At 49.0% G+C, this 21,542-nt stretch overlaps 1 protein-coding gene across 1 annotated transcript in view; it reads left to right on the forward strand.

Annotated features, from left to right (window-relative positions):
- ABHD2 (abhydrolase domain containing 2, acylglycerol lipase) overlaps nucleotides 1–21,542 on the forward strand; it is a 113,852-nt gene that overhangs the window by 12,029 nt on the left and 80,281 nt on the right. Inside the window, exons 2-3 of the mRNA XM_077774393.1 lie at nucleotides 14,607–14,707; nucleotides 17,248–17,447. Of these exons, the coding sequence (XP_077630519.1) occupies nucleotides 17,254–17,447 (194 nt within the window). The 5' untranslated portion in view covers nucleotides 14,607–14,707; nucleotides 17,248–17,253. The remainder of the gene's footprint in view (nucleotides 1–14,606; nucleotides 14,708–17,247; nucleotides 17,448–21,542) is intronic.

Raw genomic sequence — 21,542 nt, forward strand, 5'->3', positions numbered from 1 at the left:
CAGGCCAGGTCTGTCTGTCCCCATAGCCTGCGCATTTCCTCGCCCTATTGTGAACGGCCTCACTACCCAGCTGTCAGTCCACACCCACAGGAAGCATCCGGATGATGTAGAAATCTCTGTAACCACAATTGTTCTGACCTATTTACACAGATACCCTAGATGTTTCAGGAGGGAGTTTTCCATTTTCCTTAGATGCCAGAAAGGATCCCTGTGTCATAATTCCACCAACGTTTCCACCTAGGTTCATTTAGGATTCATCGTTTTCAAATTTATATTTATTGGATGATGTCAGAAGTTCACGTCAGTTGGAAAATACCAGAGACGATTGTGTCGCCCCGGATGCTCTGGAGTACGTTAGCAGACATTGTGGGTCTTCCGTGGTCTTTCGGGATTCATCAGAATCCCAACAATCAATAGGTACCTCTCTGTCTGCCTTCTCGTTGGGTCCTTTGCTTCCTTCTGCTTCCTGCAGCAGCCTGTTCGGGCTTTGGGTTCTCTTTATGTGTAAGCAGTTTCTGAAGTAGACTGATTTATAGCTCCTTGAACTTCCTAAGATCCTCGAACTTACTGTGATCTGCTTTAGACAAACGGGGGAAAAGGTAAAAGAAATCTGGCATCAGATTTCCATCCTCTCTGAGTGATGGAAAGTGGAAAGCGTTCATTGAGATGGATACTTATTTGCCCGAATTCTGAGATGTGCTTTAATACCCAAAAAGGGCTGCCAGCCCGAGACCCACTGAGCTTTTTCTCTCTTGCTTTGCAGTAGTGCGGCCGTTATGAACCCCCGTACCTTTCAGCCTAATGTCATCATTTCCTTGTAAGAACATTCTGCTCAAGGGATCAGGGTGGTGATGTGTTAGGAACTTCCCACGGACTCAGTCAGTAAATATGTAGAGAGCGCCCCCACTGCATGCTCAACACCATGAAATTTAGACCTGCGTAGAATTTGCACAAGGATTGACTTAGAAGGGCATAGCATCCCCAACACAGACGAAAGGAATATGAAGCGCTACTTTTAGGTAGCGATGAGGCTTACAGATTTTTCTCATTATGAAAGGGTGCCTGCAAAATGCAGAGGTGGGAGGTGGTATGATTTTTAGGGCCTTAAGGGGATGGGCCCCTGAATGAAGATTCCTGTGTAGTTCAGCAGGTCGTACAAAACTGGTTGGTGGTAACACTGTGTGTGAAGTATATTTATTAATAAAATATAAATTATTTACTGAAATTAATTAAAAAACCAAACTATTTGAATGCCATCGAGGGCTCGCAGATGGTGAACCATGATGCTTGTCCAACATCCCATAGACCATTACATAGAGCCAAATAAATGCTTCTCACACGTGCTGCCTCGTGCACTCAGACCCTCCGTGGATCTGCGTAGCACGCACAGCCAAGGCCATATATGTGGGGCACCATCTTCTTGTAAGCAGAGCCCTGAAGCTTCATTCCGTAATGACTCACTCCCTCGGCTCCCAGACCCGTCCCTCTTGCCCTGTCTGCCTGCCTCCTGAGTGTCCAACACTCTTGGGCCGGGGCTCAGCCTGGGAGCTGATGTCTGTACCCACCCCTGCTTCTCACCTTCCCTTCTGTCCCATCTCTTCCCATGGGCCCCTAGCCATGAGTCCACCTCCCCCTTCCTTCTGCGTCCTTTGTTTGACTTCCTCCCGTATCTGTAGTGGGTACTTTAGGATCTCATACTTAAATATGGAGGGATTTGCACTGCTTTCCAATTATTCTATGGAAGCCATGTGTTATATAGACTTCTTTCATAGTCCTCACAGAGCTTAGAATGAAGCTAATGCCTTTGGTACTCATGGAGAGCAGCGTGGAATGTCAGAAGGGGGGTGTGAATTTGCATAACATCCTCCCCACCCCCTGTGGTATTGACACATTTTGGGGGGGTTAGGGGACGGTTCTCTCCTCTTCACTTACCAACCACTGCTTTATCCATGAGGGTGCTCCCAACTAGTACTGGTAAATCAACTTTTCAGAAATGGGATCACTCTCTTTCCCAGTTATGGAGAAGCAGTTCCCTCATTTCCGATGGAAAAAACCTTCCTTGACAGCTGGTTCCTCGTCTCTCAGGAGACACGTGCACAGGGGGGAAGCTCGGGAGAGGAGGGACCCCGCAAAGTGAGCTAGCGGCTGAGACGCACCTGTCATGGTCCCCCGTATCTTGTGGCGTTGGGTGGAGGCTGACCAAGGTGGACTCAGAGCAGATGCATGGCTGATACGGGTAAGGTTTAGCCAAAAACCCAAGCAGGAGGCTGTGGGTGACAAGAGCAGCAGTTGGGACTTGCCCTTGGGCTTTAAAGAAGGCTGAGAAAGCTTGCTTCCTGAGTAGGAGGCAAGACCGGGTGAGGCCTGGAATAACAGTGAGATGTTTGTGTCTGATGTCCAAGGAGACAGGAAGATTTGAGGGTGTGAACCTGTTTCTGACTCTTTGCTTTGAAAAGGAATCTACTTAACAAAGACCCCAAAAAAATCAACCCAGAGGGCTGCCCTTTTCCTCTTAGAGCCTTTGAATTTTTATTTGTTTTGCTATTTCAGTGTCTTCCGTAGAAGGATCTGATAAAGCCAAGCTCAGGACAGCCTGAGGGGCCAATTCCATGCTCTTCAAGTATTAAAAGTCCCTAGCTATTGCTTTAAAACTAATATTATTATAATCTTGAAATACTTAATAAGACAGCTTTCCTCTAAAAACCTCGAGGCATTTTACAAACCTTATCTTGAGTATATTTGTGGGTATTTTATAATTATAAAGCTTTTTTTGTCTATATAATTTCACTACCTTCTCTTAATAACCTGTAATGTATATAACCTCTCCTCTCCCATTTTATAGAAGAAAAAGCAAACTTTCATAAACCTTAGATAATTCTGGACACCTGGGGGGCTCAGTCGGTCAAGCATCCGACTTCAGCTCAAGTCATGATCTCACGGTTCAAGGGTTCGAGCCCCACATTGGACTCGCTGCTGTCAGCATAGAGCCCACTTCATATCTTCTGTCGCCACTCTCTCTGCTCCCCCTCCCTGCTCACGCTCTCTCTCTCAGTTTCAAAAAAATAAATAAATAAATAGAAACATTAAAAAAAATAAAAAAATAAACTTAGCTCATTCACCCAGGGCTACCTAAGGTCATTTGGCAGAATCTGAACTTGAACCCAGTCCTCCGATTCTAAAATCTGTTGTTCCGTTATACTACATGGGCTTCTAGGGTAAGCTTCAAAATCCTCAGAGAGGGCAAGTGATCTGCCCAGATCCGCACAGCACAGCATATTCAGAGGAGAAAATAGTTCCAGATGGCACTGGAGGCAAATAGTGTGGAGATGCAAATGGGACCCTTCCCTCTTTGGCCAGCTAAGATCCAGCACATCTTGGGTTGTGACTTAGAAGCTGAGGACGAGGCTCTGTTGAGTGCCTGGAATCAACAGAACGGATGGCAGAGGCTGGGTCGGGCCTCCACGGAGACCAGTGTGGAGGCTGGCTTGGTTGGGACCAGATGGGTGATTCTCACCATATCCTTCCCATCGTCTTTAACCCGAGGGCTTGAGCATGAGTCAGTCCTTCATATTTATCCGCATTTCGCTGGTGGAGTTTGTCTTCTGAGACTTGGGCGTTTGTCACAGTGGAGTCCACGTGACCTTTAAGCCTGCTCTAGGCTGGCATGCGCTCCTGTTTCTCCTCACAGCGTCTGAGGTATTTATAAAACAGAAATAAGTAAAGCCTGCCTCGAAATGCCACGCACATTGTATACCCTTGCCTCCGCAACCTTCTCAGTCTTGGAGGGACAAAGAGCCCAGAACCTTTCCTGCTTTCTAGGCCTGTGTTAAAGGGTCTGTGGCCGAGTCCTGAGGGACCGAATCCATCCTCAGAGACCTGCAGAGCCAGGAGGTGCCAGAGAGCGAGCGAGCTAGGCCTGCGGGCAGCGTCTCTCCCGTGGGGCAAGGGCAAGGGGCTTGACCTGTTGGTATGGTCTTCTCACACATCTGCATTCATTCATTCATTCATTCATTCATCCCTTTTAAAGAGAAGAGAGAGCTCTTGAGTATACATGGGCAGGGAAGGGGCAGAGGGAGAAAATCTCCAGCAGGCTCCCCGCTCAGTATAGAGGCCGACACTGGGCTCGAACCCACAGCCCTGGGATCATGACCTGAGCCGAAGTCAAGAGGCAGACTGTGAACCATCTGAGCCACCCAAGCGCCCCTCACACCTCTACTTCTTGGTGCCTGCGCGTTGAAGGGCAAGTGCCAGAGTTGTGGTGGGCTGCGTATGTTCCTGCTCTCACGGCAGGGTGTGGACCTCAGTGTATTAGCCACGTAGCTGTGCTCTGCTGTGACGCAGGCTCCTTTCCCCAGTTCCCTCCTTCTGGCAGTTTGCTTGCAGACATCGAGGACTTGGTGGCATCCGTACCGTTCCCGAGACACGCCCGGGTAGTTTCTTTTGTGCAGTAAACTGGAGATGCTCTTCTCTCCAATTGTACCCCCCCTTTTTTTTTTTAATGTTCCTTCATTTTTTATAGAGCGTGAGCAGGGAAGGGGCAGAGAGAGGGGGACAGAGGATCCGAAGTGGGCTCTGTGCTGCCAACACAGAGCCAGACGTGGAGCTCGAACTCACGAACTGTGAGATCGTGACCTGAGCTGGAGTTGCTCACTCAACCCACTGAGCCACCCAGGTGCCCCTCCAAGTGTACCCTTCTCTTTTTTTAAATTTTTTTTTAATATTTTTATTTATCTCTAGGAGAGAGAGAGAGACAGCGTGAGCAGGGGAGGGTCAGAGAGAGAGGGNGTACCCTTCTCTTAAAAATTCCAGGAAACTGGGCATTTGAGTTTCTTGGGTTCTGGTAAACTGAGATTTGCTTTTGATATTACAGAATGTGATTACGAAACAGGTTTTGTAACACCATATTTGGGACTATCAGGTATCTTTGTTAAAGTGCCCGTCCTTTTAGAAAATTCTAGGCTCTCTGGGGCACCTGGGTGGCTCAATCGGTTAAGCATCTGACTTCAGCTCAGGTCATGATCTCACGGTTCGTGGGTTTGAGCCCTGCGTCGGGCTCTGTGCTGACAGCTCAGAGCCCGGAGCCTGTTTCAGATTCTGTGTCTCCCTCTCTGACCCTCCCCTGCTCACGCTGTCTCTCTCTCTCAAAAATAAATAAAACATTAAAAAAAATTAAAAAAAAAAAAAAGAAAATTCTAGGCTCTATAGAGGAAACACCTGGCTTGTGATTTTCCGTTTGTTCTCAGGTAGGGATTGAATGGTTTCTCTGTGGTGGAGAAAAGAATTTTGCTTGTGATTTTACTAAGTGCTTTGCCCATTCGTCCTCTGGTAGGAAGTATGGTGGTGTTTCAGCAGAGCTGTTTGCTAATGGAGAGGCTGGCTCCCTTTCTGTATTTGAGTAAGGGCTTGTAGAAGAGCTCGATTAAATGTGCGTGCTTAACTGTGACTCAGTCTCCAGCTATTTTTAGGTTAGTGATTTTCTTTCGGGAAAGCTGGTGGGTTAGTAGCCGTCCCTGACGTTGAAATGTGCGGGTCACGTTTTCTCACCGAGGGTAGCTTTCCCCCGACTAGGGACTTGGCGAACATCTTCCGAAACGTAGCCGGTTTGGCGTGTGACCTTATGACTCTGTGGAAACATACGGTTAAATAGAACAGTTAACCCATGAGTGACTTTGCTCAAAGAGGCAATTTCAAGGCCCGAATTTTGGCCGCAACTGAAAACGGTGTTAACAGAGATGTAGTTAATTACCTGTAAATTCTTCCCCCTTCTCTTTACCAAATTGTGTGTGACCCTTCATTTTGTAGCATCTGATTTGTAGGAGGTGCTAGATCCCCACGGGGCTTTCTGCTTCCCGGCTGTGTCGTCCCCTCCCATCAGCCCCTTCCTGCCACCATCACACAGTGTGCTGGCGGCCACCAGGTCTGATTTGCTGGAGGACACCTAGTCCAAGTCCTTTGTGGTCAATGTTCAAAAATACACCTGCGGCATCTGTTGAGAACAGGACTGGCCCTGTCGCTGCCCCAAGGGCTGTCTGTGACTTCGGGCTCGAGGTGGTCACCCCGAGGGCCCATCCAGCAGAACGGTCCTCGGGAGAACAGGCCTGGAACAGCCTACAAATGCTAAGAGGTAGGTCTGTGGGCGGCCGGCCGAGGGGCCAACCCAGGGCATGGAAGCCTCCCTGGGAGCGAGAAGGGGGCTCCGCGTCAGCCCAGGCTGTCCGAGGCGCGCAGCTCTGGGTGGACTGGGACGTGCCGTGGAACCTTCTGGAGATGCCTGACGCCGTTCCAGCCCTGTGGCCAGGAGCACACAGGCGGCTGGGCTTTGTGCGATCAGTCTGCCCTGGGCCTGTGTCTCCCTGGCCTGTGGAGTGGCTGCTTAAGATTGTTAATTTAATTTCTTTTTTCTCCTACTGCTCTGCCTTCTTTAGTTAAAGAGCAGACAACGCAGGGGAGACACGGGCCCTTTCCCTCCCCACTTTCTCCTCAGCGTTGTCACGTCATCTACGTGTGGGGTGGACTGTGTTTTATCTAAGCCGCCACTGATAAAGCCCCCATCGGGGTGACACTAGGTTTCGGTGGGCCGTGCACCGTGGCCTCCCACCGTCCTGACGGACCCTTCTCACGGGGCCTGCGGAGCCTGCCAGAGGCTTCCAGTGTGGGCCTGGGGCTTATTTCAGGGCACCGGCAAGGTTTGTCAGCAGAGCCAAGCCAGGCCAGAGTAAGTTCACCTGCAGGAAGGGGGTGCGGGCGAGGGGTCAGCCCCTCCAGGGGAAAGGAGGGACCTCCCTCAGCAGGAGAGAGAGGGCGCGTGTGTCAGTCAGGAGCACGGCCGGAACCCCTTTCCGCACAGAAACAATCTTGGACCTGTTGACAGAACTTGGTGAAGAACACTTAACGGTCCAGTGACTCATTAAGTGTAACTTGGTTCCACATTAGAAGACTCCAGAAGAGTGTGTCCTGGGCTGAATTTCGGGCTTGTTGGAGGAGGGCCACGCAGTTAGTCAGCCAGTTACTTCCTTGTTGATGAGGACTCTGTGTCAGGTGGGAAAGATCTTTTAGGGTGATTTCTGTCAGAGAAGAGAGTTTACTAAAGAGAACGGGAGGAGGGCGTGGTGGTGGTGATGGTTTTGCTAATATTTGGGGGCACTTCACGCTATCCCAGGACTGTTTTAAGATACTGTCTCTGGATCAGCTCAGTCAGGTCGCAGAAGAGGCCCAAGGACAAACGCCCTAAGTGGCGGGGCCAGGATTTGACACTGAGCTATCTCGCTCCGGGGCCCGAACCTAAACAAAATCCACATCCAACCAGGCGGGAAGAGGAAGAGAGAGAGATTCCTCAGGAGTTTGGTTTGGTGTGGTTTTCCTTAAGACGTATTTACTGCGCAACCCACGGAAGGACTGGGGCTTATGGGTCAGGTCCTCCAAGGTAGGAGGAGACACCCCCTCCCCAAACGTCTCCATCTCGGGCTCCCTTACGTCACCGATACTGGGAGAGGAAAGGGTGGTGTGACCGCTGAGCCACAGAGGCAGAGAAGCCAAGCGGAGACTATGTGTGCACCGAATACAGTTTGTACTATGTTAATGAGTAGCCTGTGAGTGTTCCTGTCAGTTAGCTGACTGGGGCCTGAGTTGGTTTTGGAGCTTCTGTGGGTGACAAGGAACCTTTCAGAAGGACGTGACAGAAGGTGTCTTCGGCCTCTGGGGACAGAAGTGGGGAGCTACGGAGTCGTGAGAGGTAATTTGGACCCATTCTCTCACAGTTCAGAGAAGGTCTGAAATCAAGGTGTCGTCAAGGGGCCTTCCTCCCCGAGGGCTCTGAGCGAAAGTCTGCTCTGTGCCCTGCTCCTAATTTCGGTTACGGGCAGTCCTTGGTGTTCCCCGGCTCAGCGACGCACCGCTTCAGTCTCTACTTCCATCTTCAAGGTTATTTTTTTTTTAAGTTTATTTATTTCGAGAGAGACAGAGAGCACGAGTAGGGGAGGGGCAGAGAGGGAGGGAGAGAGGGAATCCCAAGCAGGCTCTGTGCTGTCAGCGCGGAGCCTGACGCAGGGCTCAAACTCACGAACTGTGAGATCATGACCTGAATCGGAACCAAGGGTTGGCCACTTCAGTGACTGAGCCACCCAGGCGCCCCTCTGCGTCCATCCACCTTTCAAAGGTCTTCTCTGCATGTCCATCTGTGTGCAAACTTCCTGTTCCTTCCGGGGCCCCCAGTCATGGAGTTAGGGCCAACCTTAATCAGTGTGACCCCGTCTCCATTACATCTGCCAAGAACCGATATCCAAAGGAGGTCACGTGCACCGATCGCGGAGGGTCAGGAATTGGGGGCAGGGGAGCGGGGGCCGCTGCACGACGCATCCGCCACACCACGTAATGAGTTTTCTGTGGTTGAGGTCTCTGCTCGGTTTTTTCTTTCTTTCCTTTGCATTTCCAGTGAACATTAATATTCCAAAGCTGACATCCTCACTCACCCGTGCAGGTGGAAGGAATATGACAGAATTATTGGCATAAGATGACGCAGCCGCAAATGTCTAACCATCCAGCTTATTTGAAGGAAGAACAAAGGCCACGAGGGTTGTTGTTCTTGTGGGTTTTGTTGTTAATGGTGCACAAAGTCAGGTGGCCAGCGGGGGCCGTCTCTTGTTACAGAGCACAGAGAGTTTTTCCTGTGCCCATTAGCCAAGGCCTGCAATTCTGTCCCTAGAATCTCAGACATTTTGAGCTGTGGGAGACCTATGGCATCATCTGCTTCTAACCTAATCCTCTCATTTCACGGATGAGGCCTTTAGGGCCCACAAAGGTGAAGTGACTTACTCAAGGTCACTAACTAAGACGGAGCAGGGCAGGCACTAGGACCCGGGTCTCAAGAGTCCCAAGGCTAGAGCCTCTCCCAGCCCCGGGGCCTTCTCTCCCTGCATCTGTGCGTCCATCTCAAAATAACACCCTTAGCCGTGGGAGAGCAGTGGTGGAAATACTAGTCAAGCGTGTCGTAGAGACTGAGGCACTCCTGAAAGTCCATTTCCTGGTGGCATTTTGCAGCACCTTGTACCTTGGGCTTCCTTGTTAATGGAGAGATGACACATGGGATTTTAACTATCAATTATAGCATTTTGTGAGTAAATCCACTCAAAACGACTGGTGGGGGGCAGGAGAGGTGTGTGGCTCTCTGGCTGAGGGCGGATCCACCAGATATGTGGTAAGCCCAGCCCTTCTCTGCGTGGAGATGATGGAGGTGGGGTGGGGGCGGGGGAGATGCTTCCTTTCTGTCTCTCACATACCCAACCNCTTCTTTTCCCCACCTGGGCTGCCTGATGTTCATATTAACCAGACCTCGTCTGCCCAGAAAAGGGAGAGGGGGCACCCGAAATAGTACAGTGGCAGCTTAGTTTGCTCTGCCTGGAACAAGTTCGGAATATTAATACTTTGTGGCAGATCGAACTTGGAAAAAGAGAGCACCATAAAATAAAATATAGCAAGGTAGATTAAAATGAAGGTCAAGAACTTTGTTCTGAAATTGCCAGTTAATTAATGCCTGGTTTTATGCACATGCACATATTCCTGTGTGTGTGTGTTAAATATATATTTATATATATAATATGTATATACTGTACACACACAGACTCTCTCTCACACTTACATGTATGTCTTCTTAAATTCTGTATTCAAGTCCTAGTTGTAGATCTAGCTGCTCCACAGTCCTTCCTTGGTTAATTTTTTCCTAGATGAATTTATTCTTGTCCCCAAGTTTCTTAAAGTATAGATAGCCTTAAGATAAACTTCTTTTCAAACTCTACTTGCACAACAGTGCAGTGGGAATGGAGAGTGGTGCAGCCACCGTGGAAAACAGTATGGAAGTGCCTCAGAAAGTTAAAAGTAGAACGACTAAGGCGCCTGGGTGGCCCAGTCGATTAAGCGCCCGGCTCTTGGTTTTGGCTCAGGCCATGACCTTGCAGTTTGTGAGTTTGAGCCTGACGTCGGCGCAGAACCAGCTTGAGATTCTCTCTCTCCCTCCCCTCTCTCTCTCTGCCCCTCCCCTGCTCATGCTCTGTCTCTTTCTCTCTCTCTCAAAATAGATAAATAAATATTAAAGGTTTGTTAAAATAGGACTACTTTAACGATCTGGTAATTGCACTAGTGGGTATTTACCCCTCAAAGTACAAAAGCACTCATTCAAAGGGATACACGCACCCCTCTGTTTATAGCAGCATTATTTACAACAGCCAAACTATGGAAGCAGCCCAAGTGTCCACTGATGGATGAATGGATAAAGAAGATGCAATATTATTTAGCCATGAAAAAGAATGAAATCTTGCCATTTGTAATGACATGGATGGAGCGAAAGAACATCATGCTAAGCGAAATAAGTCAGAGAAAGACAAATACGGGGCACCTGGGCCGCTCCGTCGGTTAAGCGTCCAGCTCTTGATTTCACCTCAGGTCCTGATCTCACGGTCGGTGCGATGGAGCCCTGCGTCAGGCTCTGCACTGATGGCCTGGAGCCTGCTTGGGATTCTCTCCCTCCTCCTGCTCTCCCCACCCCCCCCCATTTGAGCTCACTCTTTCTCCCTCCCTCTCTCTCTCTCTCATAATAAATAAACTTTAAAAAAATGGAAAGGCAAATACCAGATGATCTCACTCATATGTGGGATTTAAGAAACAAAACAAACGAGCAAAGGGGGAAAAAAAAAAAGAGAGACAAACCAAAAAACAAATTCTTAACTATAGAGAACACGCCGCTGGTCACCAGAGGTGGGGGGGGAGGGGGATGGAGACTCAGGGGAGCACTTGTCACGATGAGCAAGTGGTGATGTATCGAATTGGTGAATCACTGTATTGTACACCTAAAACTAACGTAACACTGTATGCTAACTATACTGGAATTAATTTTTTTTTTTAAATAAGCTTCTTTTCTCCCTGGTTAAAATGAGAATTCTACATCATTGTGGTCCTACGCAATGGTTAGTATAGTGCCAGGCACATGTTAGATGGCGGGGTCCTTGATCCCCTGAAGTTCAGGAGAGGTGGCCCTGGGGACACCCTGCTCCTTGGGACTTCAGGTCCAAGCCTTGGATCAAGGCTGCATATTTGGGCCATAATAATTAAAATCTCTCGTAGGGTTGCCTTCACGGAGTTGAATTCAATTTAAAAGGCTTGGCATTTTTGGAGGGTTGGGGAAATTAATTCTCTGTTGCATTTGCTATTAAAAAAAAAAGTTGTAGGAGGACATTGCCTATCACATCATTCAAGGCCTCCTTATATAAAGNCCCTTCGTGTCTGTCATGCTTCCTGGGATAAGAGCACAGTACACGTTCTGTTTCTTTCCATTCTGGAGAGCCATAGGCTTGACTGGGTTTCCGTTTTTCCTCTCGCGCTCAGAATGCTCAGGTCCATTTCTAGGCTGGTTCCCGTCTGTAATCGTGTATGTTGAAGAGGTATTTTTCTTGTGTAGATATTTTAAATTTATTTTTAGATTTTGTTAGTGGCTGTTTTAAAGCTTCCCCTGCCTCCAGTAACAAAAATATTTATTATGAATTTTGGAAAAAAAGAGAAAAACTGCCTATGCTCTAATAACCCAGTGATTGTAGCATCCAGAAAGATTTGAGCATAGAGTATTTCCTGGGGGCGCCTGGGTGGCTCAGTCAGTTAAGTGTCTGACTTCAGGTCACAGTCTCATGGTTTGTGAATTCAAGTCCCGGGTCAGGCTCTGTGCTGACAGCTCAGAGACTGGAGCCTGCTTCGGATTCTGTGTCTCCCTCCTTCTCTGCCCCTCCCCTGTTCACACCCTGTCTCTTTCTCTCAAAAATAAACATTAAAAAAATTTTTTTAAAGTATTTCCTTCTGTATCATTAGAAATTGCAGACCAGAAGATTCTAGAAGTAAGCATGCAAGGGATTATTCTCTCATGTAAAAAAAAATCCGGAGGCAGGCACTCTAGGTCTGATATGACGGCTCCATGATGCCATTAGGGACCCCACGCTCCTGTCTTTCTACTCTGCTGTCCTCTTAACATGGCTCTTAGACGGACCTCAAGGGCACTTCATGGCCCAAGATGGCTGCTGGGGGTGCAGCCATGTTGCCTACATTCCAGGGATGCAGGAAGGGAAAAGGGTGGAAGAAGAGTTAATTTTCTGCCTTTTAAGGAGCCTTCGGAGAAATCAGACCAGCACCTTCAGAATTGACTAGAATTGAGTCACGTTGACTCACCCACCTGCGAGGGCATCTGGGATCTGTAGTTTTTTCTGGTGAGGCAGGCCCGTTTTACGGGTCTCTGTTACAAGGAAGAAGTAGAGGCTTCCTTTTGCGAAGCAGTGAGCTTTCTGCCACATTTCTGGATAGTTCTCGATGCATATCCATTCAGTGTTTTGTTGAAGCCGTCTCAAATAGCGCGTGGAAAAAGTCAAGGTGCAGGTAAATGGCAGTGTGAATGACAACAAAATGCCAGGTCTGAAGCGCCACTTCCGTAATTTTTCTATGAATTTATTGTTTATCTGTATAATGGCAGTGGACGTTCTGAATATTCGGTCAGTACAGACCTATCCAGGGCCAGAGGGATCTTAGGCAGGTCTCTCCTCAGCTTGCGTATTCCGATGCCCACAGGCGCCACTCAGGCGTCCTGAATGGTTAAGCAGGCCGGGCGTCTGTGTCGCCGACTGCGATGGAGAGAGGCAGGGACCGTGGCGGCTTGGAGGTCGTAGGCCCCATCTGGAGGGGCGGCTGCCTCTCAGCTCCATCCATTGTTGCCAAGTGAGAACGCAAGCTCGGTGCTGCCAAATCTTCTGATTTTTTTCTTCTTTCTTTTTTTAATATTTGTTTATTTCTGAGAGAGAGAGAGAAAGAGAGCACAAGTGAGTAGGGGAGGGGTAGAGAGACAGGGGGACAGAGGATCTGAGCTGTCGGCACAGAGCCTGATGTGGGGCTCGAGCCCACGAACTGTGAGATCATGACCTGAGCTGAAGTTGGACGCTTAACTGACTGAGCCACCCAGGTGCCCCGTGATTTTTTGTTTTCAAGAGAAATCAGAAATTCAGATTTTTATCTGAAATCTCCAGTTGTTTATAAGTTGGCAGTTAATAAACTCAGCCTTTGAAAATGCCAGCCACTGGCAGTGCCATCCGGGGGCTGCTGCTTTAGGACGTTCTGTCTGCTCTGTCCCGTTTCCTGGCTGGCAGCCCAGGAGAGGTCATCAGGTGCACTGTGATGTGGCTGGGGACTTTGCTCTTTGGTCCCCCCCTCAACAAAGCCTGGTCCTCCGTGGCTGATTTGTCTCTGAATATGAAGAAATAATAAAAATCTGAGGTTGAGCAAGGCTACTCTGAAGGTTAATTGAGTCCCCCCTTCAACTGGCTTTCATTTCCTGTTGAAGTCATTTCAGCATGGTGGAGTCGGAACACTGGGCTTGGCTCCCAGCTCTGCTGTCTCACCGCTGTGTGACTTTGGGCCAGCCGCTGGTGTCTCCTCTGTGTTTTCGGCCTTGTCCGTTTTCTTTCTTGCCTGCTTCTCTCTCTCTTCCTTTCAAACAGCACAGCATGGTGGTTAAAAGGTGGCTCCTGGGGGCACCTGGGTGGCTTAGTCGGTTAAGCGTCCGACTTTTGCTTGGGTCATGATCTCGCGGTTCGTGGGTTCAAGCCCCGCGTCGGGCTCTGTGCTGACTGCCAGCTCAGAGCCTGGAGCCTGTTTCAGTCTGTGACTCCCTCTCTCTCTGACCCTCCCCTGCTCACGCTGTCTCTCTCTCTCTCTCCTAGAAATAAATAAAACATTAAAAAAAAAAATCTTTAAAAGGTGGGCTCTTGGAGTCCGAGACGAATCCTGGTTTCTCTAACTGATAGATGGACTGCCTTGGACAAGTTTCTATGCCTCAGTTTCCTCATCTGCGAAATGGGGATGATAGTAGTGCCTGCTGCATAGTGTGCAGCAAGGATGGAATCCACTGGTGCACGTGAAGCACCAGGGACAGAGCTTGGCACGTGGATCACGCTATGTAAACACTGGTCGGCCCCTCTCCCCCACCCCTTTCTCTTTCCTATTTCCTCTGCTGCTTTAGAGGCCATGCATTTTCAGCACAGTGGGCCTGCTCTGGGTCCCCGCTCACAGGGAGCACCTTGCGCCCCTGGCCCCCGGCCCTCAGCCCCAATGCAAACCGCGCAGGCAATGCGACTTTCCACTGCAGGCTTCCAGTGCTGTGCTGCTCCTGGTACGGGGTCTCTGAGCCGTCCACGCACTTACTCTTGTGACATTTTTTTTTTCTGTCGTTGCTATATGTTTGGGAGAGAAGGAATGAGTCGATTGACCGCTGTCTTGACCTAAGGCCGTGCTCAGTTAGTTCGTTTGGTCACCCAGGTGATCCCTGTCAGGCGCTTTTCTGAAGATGATGCTATGAGATAAAGCATGTGAGCCGTGTGGATTTGCTTTAGCCGGAGCCGCCCGTGTGTGGCTCCATCAAGACTGTCCCCAGCAGGTCTGGCCAAGTGGCCAAGAGTGTGGCACCCGTGTTGATGAAAGAAATGGCCTTTCTCCCTAGAGACTCGAAGTGAAGAGAAACTTAGCCCGTGCCTTTATTTTAATTCCGGTGCTTTCTCATCCTTTAGAACCTGACCATCCAATCTTTTCAGCTTTTAGGGTAATTTGAAGAAGAGATCTGACCTGAGCAGCCCCGCCAGACAGCTCTGCAAGGACAGTTAACCTTCTCCGTAGAGAGGAACAAGGGACATAGGTATGTATGGCCCAGACTTCTGGTTTTGCTTCTCTTCACTTTTCCCCTTACGTGAGTAGTGAGAGGAAGTGGGGAAGGAGGCACTTATTCTCTTAATTCGATAACATTTCAGTTCTTGACCAACGAGGAAACTGGTAACGCCACCTGCTGCGTTTCTCTGTTCTCTTTCCAACTAAGGGGACGAGAAAGAGCATATGACCAGCATTGTGTCAATGACATTGGAACTCTTGCTGGATCTTGTTTTGGACCCTTTGCTCACTACACTTAAAAACCCATATTCGTGCCCAGCGGCCTCTTGGATGTTTGTCTCCCATCGGCTCGATGGCCTTAGGTGGCGGGGCTCCCTGGTGGATCGAGGGACCAGCGCTGTGGGTGATGCCCTTGGAGCGCGTTGTGGCTCTACGTGCGTCCGGAGGCCACAAACCCCATGGAGGACCTGATTACATCTGCAGATCGTCACATACACACAGACCTTCACAGAGAATCTCAGGGTGTCCCCTGACCCTAGGATACCCTAGGGGACCCACAGACCCTAAGTTAGGAATCCTGTCTTAGGGGGTTACAAACAATCAGACTTTAGGCTGGTCTCCATGGCCCCAGGAGTGACATGTGTCCGGAAGTTAGGTTTTCAGGCAACTGTATGATCATAGAGGCTCAAAAGTTGACAGAGCTAAACGTATAACTTGAGATCTAGCCTTGATTCAAAATTGTGTTGGGTAAATTTTTTTCAGGTTTTTTAAAAAAGTTTTTATTTATTTATTTTGAGAGAATTGACTGAGTGGAGGAGGGACAGAGAGAGAAGGAGAGAGAGAATCCCAAGCAGGGAGCCATGAGATTGTGACCCGAAGTCAAGAATTGGTCACTTAACCAACGGAGCCGCCCAGGCACCCTGTTTTGGATACGTTCTTTAAAATTATTTTCTTTCTTGCCTCGGCGGTGGAAGGCGAACTGAGCCATGATCTTTGGCTGCCTTTCCTCCCAGAGCTGGAACCCCGCCAGAAATCATCGGCAGTATGTGAGGGTCCTGTATCTGCCAGAGTCACCTTGACCTTAGAAGAGGGTTTCTGGGGAAGAGGAAAAAAAAGGGGGGGGGGGGTTTCTGATTCCCCTTTGGCCCCGTTGTAGGACTCTAGAGCGTTCACGCGGTCACGCCCCACACACGTTTTCGGGAGATGGTTGTGTCTTGTCCCTCTGTCTGCACTGTTGGCCACCGGAGTTCTCTGCTGCCTGTTTTTAGTGGAGGCTACTTGACACCATTCCAGGGAGGCTGTTGCCATAGCTACCTTGGCTGTGAGTTACCATTTTCTCCTTTTTGTTTGCTTGTGGTTCCCCTGATTTTTAAGGTAACAGCCAATGTGCTGTTTGTCTTCAGAGCAGCAAGGAAAAGACTGGATTTTTGTTGCTGTTGCCTTTGTTGCTGACATTTGGATGTATGTGTTTGGAAGGGGTGTGTGTGTGTTGTATATAAGGTAAAGCTGCAGCAAAAGATAAAATATTAGGAGAGCTTGAGGGAAAAGCCAGGCCTGTGTACACATTTTCCACACTCCCAGTCTTCAGTTTTGGTCTGGCGGTCCACTTTGACCCTGATGTGGGGACGAGTGGCTGTAGTCAGGTACCTTCGGTGGGAAAAATATTGGCCGGGTTCCATTCCACACTACACGAGACCCCCAGGATTAAAGATCGCCGCCACCTGGGCCGAGTCTGAACTTGACTCCAGCACCGGGGCTGCCTCCCCCACCCCCCACCCCCGCCCCAGGAGCAGATGGCTGAGTCAGGCCTGGGGCGCGCTCTCTCCTCCTGCTCTGAAAAGAGGGAGTAGTGCCTGAGGACAGCATAGTCACACCTGTAGGCAGGAGCGTCCATCTGGGTCTCTGTTCCGGGCTGTAACCATGACACTTGGCACACGCCTGGTGCAGGGCGATTCAGGGCCGCCTGTCCACGGAAACCGGTGTGCCGTCTCCGGTCCAGCTTGAGCCTCTCTGGCTGGACTTCTTTNAGCCACCCAGGCGCCCCTCCTGTCAACATTTTCTAATGTGCTTATCCTAGAAGTGCTCATTAGATTAAAAACCAAACAAACAAAAAAAGCCCTGCCCAGTTTATCAGTGCCCAGGACTGTGTGTGATTTGGGTTGTCGCCAGTCTGTTGATGGCTCAAAGGCCGTGATAGCTGTTACCCCAGGTGGCCCGATGGCCACATGTCTGGATTGGGACATGTCATCAGTGGCTTTGCCTCTAGCATGGGGGGCTCCTCCCCTCCTCACTGTGCTTCTTTTTTATTTATTTATTTATTTATTTATTTTATTTATTTCAGAGAGAGAGAGAGACAGCGTGAACAGGCAAGGGTCAGAGAGAGAGGGAGACACAGAATCTGAAACAGGCTCCAGACTCTGAGCTGGCTGTCAGCACAGAGCCCGACGCGGGGCTCGAACCCACGAACCATGAGATCATGACCTGAGCTGAAGTCAGACGCTTAACCAACTGAGCCACCCAGGCACCCCCGCCTCACGGTGCTTCTAACCCTCGACATGTGCTTCTCCTCAGATCAAGATGAATGCTATGCTAGAGACCCCCGAGCTCCCAGCCGTGTTTGATGGGGTGAAGCTGGCTGCGGTGGCTGCCGTGTTGTACGTGATCGTCCGGTGTTTGAATCTGAAGAGTCCCACCGCCCCGCCTGACCTCTACTTCCAGGACTCGGGGCTCTCGCGCTTTCTGCTCAAATCCTGTCCTCTTCTGACCAAAGAGTGAGTAGACCTCATGCCCGCCGAATGGCCATCTGCTAATCCTTGTGGCTGGTGCAATGTTCAAAGAATCGTCTCATGTTTTGTCCTGAAGGCGTCCGTGTGAGATCGGGTCATGGGTGTGAAAACCGCCACAGCTTCAGTACAAATCTGGTGTTTGGGTCCTGGAGGGTACGAGACAGGGTCAGATCTTTGTTGCCTAGAAAGATCCTTCGCTGCACGCTGTGGCGTCAGCATCCGTGACCAGAGCTTTGTGGAAAGCAGTCGTCATTTTTAAGTAGATTCTGAACCTGTGGATGGTATTCTAGGCCTTTATGGAATGTGCTGTGCCCGTCCTCAGACAGAAGAACCGCCCTCACCTAAAATAATCAGTAGGTAAAAGAAAGCACTGACTTCCTAGTTGGGCTCTCTCCATCTACGTTATTGAAAAATGTACTGAACATTAGCTAACCTGCCTGTGAGGGGGCCAGGGTTCCCTGCAGAAGCCCCGGGCCTGGAGTTTGGAGACGGCAAGGGTGAGCTCTGCTTCTGACAGAGGAGCCCTAATGGTGAAGTGACGGGACTCTGCGTTGCGTCCCACCTGTTTTCACGAGGTGCACGGTTTTATTTTTCCCTGGTGATGTCTTCCGAACACTTCTGTCTTCCTCTAGGGCTCGGGCCACACCTCGGGCACGAAGCATTCCCCGCTGTCCTGGGTCTGAGTCCCTCTCTCCCTTCTCCTTATTGCCGCTTCACCATGTGTCCGTCTTCTGGCTGATTCCACTCTGCCAGGTGCATCTTATCAGATGAGAGCCGCTTGCAGAGCTGTCTTACAAAACCGCGTCCCTTCACTCAGAGCAGGGACTCAACTCCATGGGGTTTCTGATACGCAGTGCATAGCAGTAGAAGCTTTCCCTCTTTCCTGATATCACCTCTCACCCCCTCTGGGGGGGCTGGTGGCATGGGGTAAATGATCCTCTTCTAAGAGTGGGCAAAAGGGCAACAGACACATCTGAGAGTTCGGGCTCTTGCTTTGTCTTGGGAGATTGTCTAGTTGATTTTTCCTTGCTCTTAGCCAAGGGCGATGAGCTGCCCTGTGGACTTTGCTTGTTTGGGGTGTTCGCAGGGAGTTTTCTTAGTTGCAACAGTGATGCCAAGACCCAAAAGTTAACTACCAAGTTGAGAGTGACTCATAACTCAGTCGTGTGGCCTAAAATTGTGGAGTGCCACATACAGCATAGATGTCATCACGTTGCACTTGGAACCGGTGGGGGGCTTCACATCACCATGGGGGGATTGGACAAGTGGGTGGTAGAAAACGCATTCTTATTCGCAGCGTTTGCAGTGAGAAAGCTCCTCCCTGAGGGGTGTGCACAGAACCTGTATGTATGCTTTCCAGATCAGCCAGCATTTTTCTTCACTACTTAATTTTTTTTTTTTAATATTTATTCCTTTTTTTTTTTTTTTTGAGAGAGAGAGAGAGAGAGCATGAGCAGATCAGGGGCAGAGAGAGAGACAGAGAAAGGATCCGAAGCAGGCTCTGTGCTGACAGCAGCGAGCCCGATATGGGGCTTGAACTCACAAACCATGAGATCGTGACCTGAGCCGAAGTTGGACACTTAATCAACTGGGCCACCCAGGCGCCCCCTCACTACTTAGAGAGTTCACTAGTTTGGACTGGCAAGTACCATTGCCACCTGTTTTTGTATTGAGTGGAACCCAGCTAGACCAAGTCCCTTGGCCATCTTATTTTTAGAGAAAAAATGAAGGTATTAAGTAACTATATAAGTTAATGTGTCAATGAGTGTAAATTTCTACCCATCATTGTTCCTGAGTAACTAGAGGAAGCCACGGAAAAGCTGCTGTTGTCCAGGCTCTGGAAAAACATCACATGTAGTTTGATTTCATACTAATTGTTCCAAGCTTAAAAAAAAAAAAAGTTGATTATGGCAGATTTTTACCTCTTGTCATGTTTTCCTTTAAAATATAACCTAGAAACATAAAGCCCAACAGTTCTCTTTGTTCTTTGTCCTCCCTGGCACACTCGCTCCCTGAGCCTGAGGTGTGTGTGGCACCATGTGACGTCCCCGTTGAGGTGGCCCCGCCCACCCTCCTGGGGTAGAATTGGGTCCCTGGCCACAGCGGACTTCCACCGCTACACCAACGCGGCATTAGCCGCCGCATGCTTCCTCCTGGTGAAGCCCAAATTATGGAGGGGTGGCGATCAGCCTCGGTTACTTACCCACAGTTTGAAGGGAGTTCCCCCAAAACTGTTTCCTTCCGAGACCTGTCCCTTTGAGAATAGGACCAGCCTTCTCTGAACATGTTGGAACACTCCTTAAACAGTAAAATTCTAAACATCCGAGCTCTCTGACTTGAACATGACAAATGATCAAAGAACGAAAGGATTCACTTTTTCCCCTCCATCTTTTAACCTTTTTTTTTTAAATGTTTATTTTGAGAGAGAGAATAGGGGAGGGGCAGAGAGAGAGAGGGAGACAGAAGATCTGAAGCGTGCTCTGGGCCGACAGCAGTGAGCCCAATGCAGGCAGGGCTCCAACTCACAAACCGTGAGAGATGGTGACCTGAGCTGAAGTCGGATGCTCAACCGCCTGAGCCATCCAGGCGCCCTGACTAACCTCTTATGCTTTATTTAGGTTCTAATCTTAGGAATAAGCTACTCATGTAGCTCATCACCAGAATGTTCTCACGTCACCCTGTTTTGTCTGCGTTTCTTCACTTTAAAGAGGTTTAGCGTCTCTTGTAGACATTAGGCATTTAATCTTCTTAATGACTTTAAGGTTGGCCTCATTTTTCCTCTCATTTTGAGGATGAGGAAACTTCCCAGGAGCAGAGATGGTAACTGAATCCAGCCTTGGTTCCCTCTTACGCATGGAGAGACATGGACAGACTCTTCTCAGGGTGCAGAGAAGTGAGCACAGAGCCGTAAGGGGCCGGCCCGAGATGAGAGTCTTTGGCAGGACTGGCCCCAGAGTGGCCTTCCGATTCCCACGTGACCCTTTTTCTATTTTAATCACTCTGCTGGGAGCCACTGTCCTTGATGTTCTTTCTCTGTGTCACATTTCTGTAACGGCCTCCCATATATTTGAGGCTAAGGACAGGAAGCATGTCTGTTACGGGTAAAAGTGCTTCTCCTGAGACTTTGAAGATTTTTTTCCTAGCGGAAGCCTGTCTGCAGCCTTCACAAACAATGGTCTGGGCTAGAAAGTTCAGTTGACTGATTTCCCACAAGCTAATGGTGTTACTCGGTAACCCTGACTGAAGGCAGCCGGTTATTATGACTTACGTGTGGAATCAGATCTTACCCCCTGCTGTTTGGCTACAGGAAAAAAAAGCTGATGAAAGGTGAAGATTGAAAACATGTTATGAGAATAAAGACCTTTTTTTCCCTTCCTTTCAACATTAAAGTTCGGTTTTGAATCTGTTCTAAGATAGTCTATCCAAAGATACATTAGAAACCCATCTTTTAATGTCTAGAGGAGAACATGGCGTGATGCATTTCTTGATCACTTAGCAACAGATCAATATTTACCTAGTGATTCACTTTTTTTGTTCTCAGGAAATGTCTGCTTTCAGTGAAACAAGCAGACTAAAGCTTGGTTCAGAATTGGGAGAAAATCTCGATGATGCTACAAATCTCCACTTTTTTTCTGAATTAAAAATGTAACGCACGTTCATCTTCTAAAAATGAAAAATAAAGGGAAGCATATGAAAATCATCTATTATTCTCCTACTCCAAGTTACATCCTGTTACTACTTGGGTGATCGTCCCTGTGGGGTTTTTTCTTCTGTAGGTACTTCCCCCCCACAAGATCAGGGGTCTGTATAGCGTTGGGTGGCCTGCTGTAATACTGAGTACGCCATGGATGTTTGCCCATACTGCTATGTATTTTCTGACACTTGATTTTTAACAGCTGCAGAATCCTGTCAACCATTCAAATTTCTCATGGCTGTTGGCAGCAGCGGTACAGAGAAAAAGCCTTGAATTGAAATGTGGCCTAGGATGGAAATCTGGGTCTTCTACCTCAACCTAGCTGCGGAAACCAGGACTGTGTGACAGCCCTCCTGGCCCCTGGCTTCCTTCTGTGTAAAATGAAA

Source organism: Crocuta crocuta, unplaced genomic scaffold, assembly GCF_008692635.1.
Source record: "Crocuta crocuta isolate KB4526 unplaced genomic scaffold, BGI_CrCroc_1.0 scaffold7, whole genome shotgun sequence".
Classification (NCBI taxonomy): domain Eukaryota; kingdom Metazoa; phylum Chordata; class Mammalia; order Carnivora; family Hyaenidae; genus Crocuta; species Crocuta crocuta.